Consider the following 2,784-nt stretch of genomic DNA (forward strand, 5'->3'; position numbering starts at 1 on the left):
ACTGTGAAGTATTTTATGGATTTTATTGATTTTAAGAGCAATTTTTAAAGTAATTTTATTCATTATTTAACAGATTCCCTGATGATGTAATAAAGCTTTTATTACGAAACGTTAACAATAAAGAATTATGTAGAGATGAATACGTTTCCATGGTCCACCTTCACGCTAATATATATATATATATATATATATATATATATATATATATATATATATATATATATATATATATATATATATATATATATATATGTATATATATATATAATTCTCAGCCAATTCTGTGCAATAAATTTGTCATGAAGTATACACACACACACACACACACACACACACACGAACACACACACACACACACACACATATATATATATATATATATATATATATATATATATATATATATATATGTGTGTGTGTGTGTGTGTGTGTGTGTGTGTGTGTGTTTGTGTCCATATATATACATATATAGATATATTTCACGACAAATTCATTGCACAGAATTGGCTGAGAAATTAGTGAAATTTTGTCGCCTCTCTCTCTCTCTCTCTCTCTCTCTCTCTCTCTCTCTCTCTCTCTCTCTCTCTCTCTCTCTCTCTCTCATGAATTTCACGTCAAATTCACTGCTTAGAGTTCCTTGAGAAATTACTGAAATTCTCTCTCTCTCTCTCTCTCTCTCTCTCTCTCTCTCTCTCTCTCTCTCTCTCTCTCTCTTTCTCTCTCTGTTTTATTTATTATTACTTGACTATCAAACAGTGAGCATAAGCTATATAATTGTGCAAAACTTCATATCTTTGGAATAAACAACGTTTAGTCGAAGCTACCACAGATGGGTTTCCTTATCTCATAAATTTTACTATGTGCTAAAAAAACCAGTTTTCATTTTATATAAAATATATTATAAATGTTTAGATAAGTACATAATCTTCAACACAAGTCAAACATACAAGTTAAACATACATAGTATACATTTGATATAAACTACAAACTACAAACATATCTTGAATATAAGAGTAACATGAACTTCCTTTTTTATTTACTGTAAGCTAAAAGAAAAAGTTTGTAGTTTATATAAACTACAGAACAGAACAGAACACTTTTTTATCCTCACTAAGAAGTTCCTTTTCATCGCTTGGTTGTTTTTCGCAAGTTATTTGTCCATGTTGAACTTTCTCTTTTCATCTGCGAATTCTAAATTTTTCTTTTTGAGAGATATACACTTTTCTTGATGTCTCTGAAACTGTTCCAACTTGTCTTTAAAGAACGCAGCCCTATCCTCACTTAAAAGCTCCCATTCGAAGTCAAGCGCTCTTCTGTCTGCGTTGAATTTATTTTTATGCAGTACGAAGACTTCCTCTCGGATTTCCTGATCCTCCTCTTCATGTTCATTGAATTGCCTCCGTCTGTTAGCGTGTTCCCACATCATCTTCAGATCATTCTCCAGGAGATCAAACAGGTAGTTTTCATGTTCCATTTGTTCCATTTTCCGACGACAATCGTGGGAGATGTAGCTTACTCTCTCCGTGGCAGTTTTTTCCAGTATTTGCACTTCTAGCATTTTAGTGAAGGCTTCAGTGTCTAGTTTGAGGTCTTCCTTATCTCCGAGGTAGTGGTTAACTTCTTCGGCAAAGTCCTCTTTGTCCTTCTTAAGTGCCTCTTCTTCCAACGCGAAAGCTTCTGTCAGGTGGGCTAGGCGATCCTGGTGCTTGCGTAGTGTTCTCCTTTCTTCTGCAAGCACCGCTCTTCCAGCAAGCAGTTCCTCTGCTTCTCGGAGAACTTCTCTGTCTTTTTTGAGCTCCTCCTCTTCCTTCTTAAATTTGACTTGGTCTTCCTTCAGCTGTTCAGCGTTCTTTTTCAGAAACTTTTCTTTTTCCTTTATCAGGGCTTCCCTTTTCTCTCGGAATGCCTTTGCTTGTTTTCTGACAGCTCTTTGTTCCTTTCTGAGAGCCCTTTTTTCCTTTTCAGTAGAGGCCTTTTCTTTTTCTTTGGCCCTGCTTGCACTCTCACAAGACATTTCCTCCTTTTCTAGATTTACACTTTCCTTATCGAGAGCGATTCTCGCCTGTTTCACTTCACACATTCCGCAGTCTTGTGGTTGGAACATCTTGATGACGTGGGTCACTCGCGGTACTTTCCTCTGCGTGGTTGGATCGCAGTCCTGTGCGGTCCGTTCGCACGCTGTTTCGTTGTCGCTGCTGTTCTCCACCTTGCAACAGCACGTTTTCATTTGACTCAGCTCACTGTTCTTCCTTCCTTCCGATCGAAGGTCCCTCACGTCAGCTTCGAACTTTCCTCTCATTTCCATCTTGTGGGTCATCCGCTGGGAGCGTCCGCGCTCAGACAGTTGTCGGAGGAAAGGGTCTTCTTCCCGCACATCCTCGGAGGTCAGACGGGAAACTAAGCCTCCGCTGCAAAGGTAACAGATGAATAATCCAGACAGGAGCTCTAGCAAGTCCAGAATACCAGGCATGTTTCTTGCAAACATTATTTTGAAGATTTTCATAAGAGATGACATTTCTTCTCAATGCTGGTGAGGTTCCGCGAACGCTTATATCTGCAACGTTAGCAAAATATCGGTTTATCTTTTTGGATTTTTTGATAAATTGCCACCACATATTTATATACGCACATACACACACACTCACACACACACTAACACACACACACACACACACACACATACACATATATATATATATATATATATATATATATATATATATATATATATATATATATATATATATATGTGTGTGTGTGTGTGTGTGTGTATGTGTATGTGTC

At 37.1% G+C, this 2,784-nt stretch overlaps 1 protein-coding gene across 1 annotated transcript; it reads right to left on the reverse strand.

Annotated features, from left to right (window-relative positions):
- Positions 1 to 1,150: 1,150 nt before the first annotated feature.
- LOC136849449 (trichohyalin-like) lies at positions 1,151 to 2,470 on the reverse strand. The gene has a single exon (XM_067122800.1). It carries the CDS (start codon positions 2,468 to 2,470, stop codon positions 1,151 to 1,153), a length of 1,320 nt encoding a protein of 439 aa, XP_066978901.1.
- Between the last annotated feature and the right edge of the window lie 314 nt (positions 2,471 to 2,784).

Source organism: Macrobrachium rosenbergii, chromosome 21 (assembly GCF_040412425.1).
Source record: "Macrobrachium rosenbergii isolate ZJJX-2024 chromosome 21, ASM4041242v1, whole genome shotgun sequence".
Lineage (NCBI taxonomy): Eukaryota > Metazoa > Arthropoda > Malacostraca > Decapoda > Palaemonidae > Macrobrachium > Macrobrachium rosenbergii.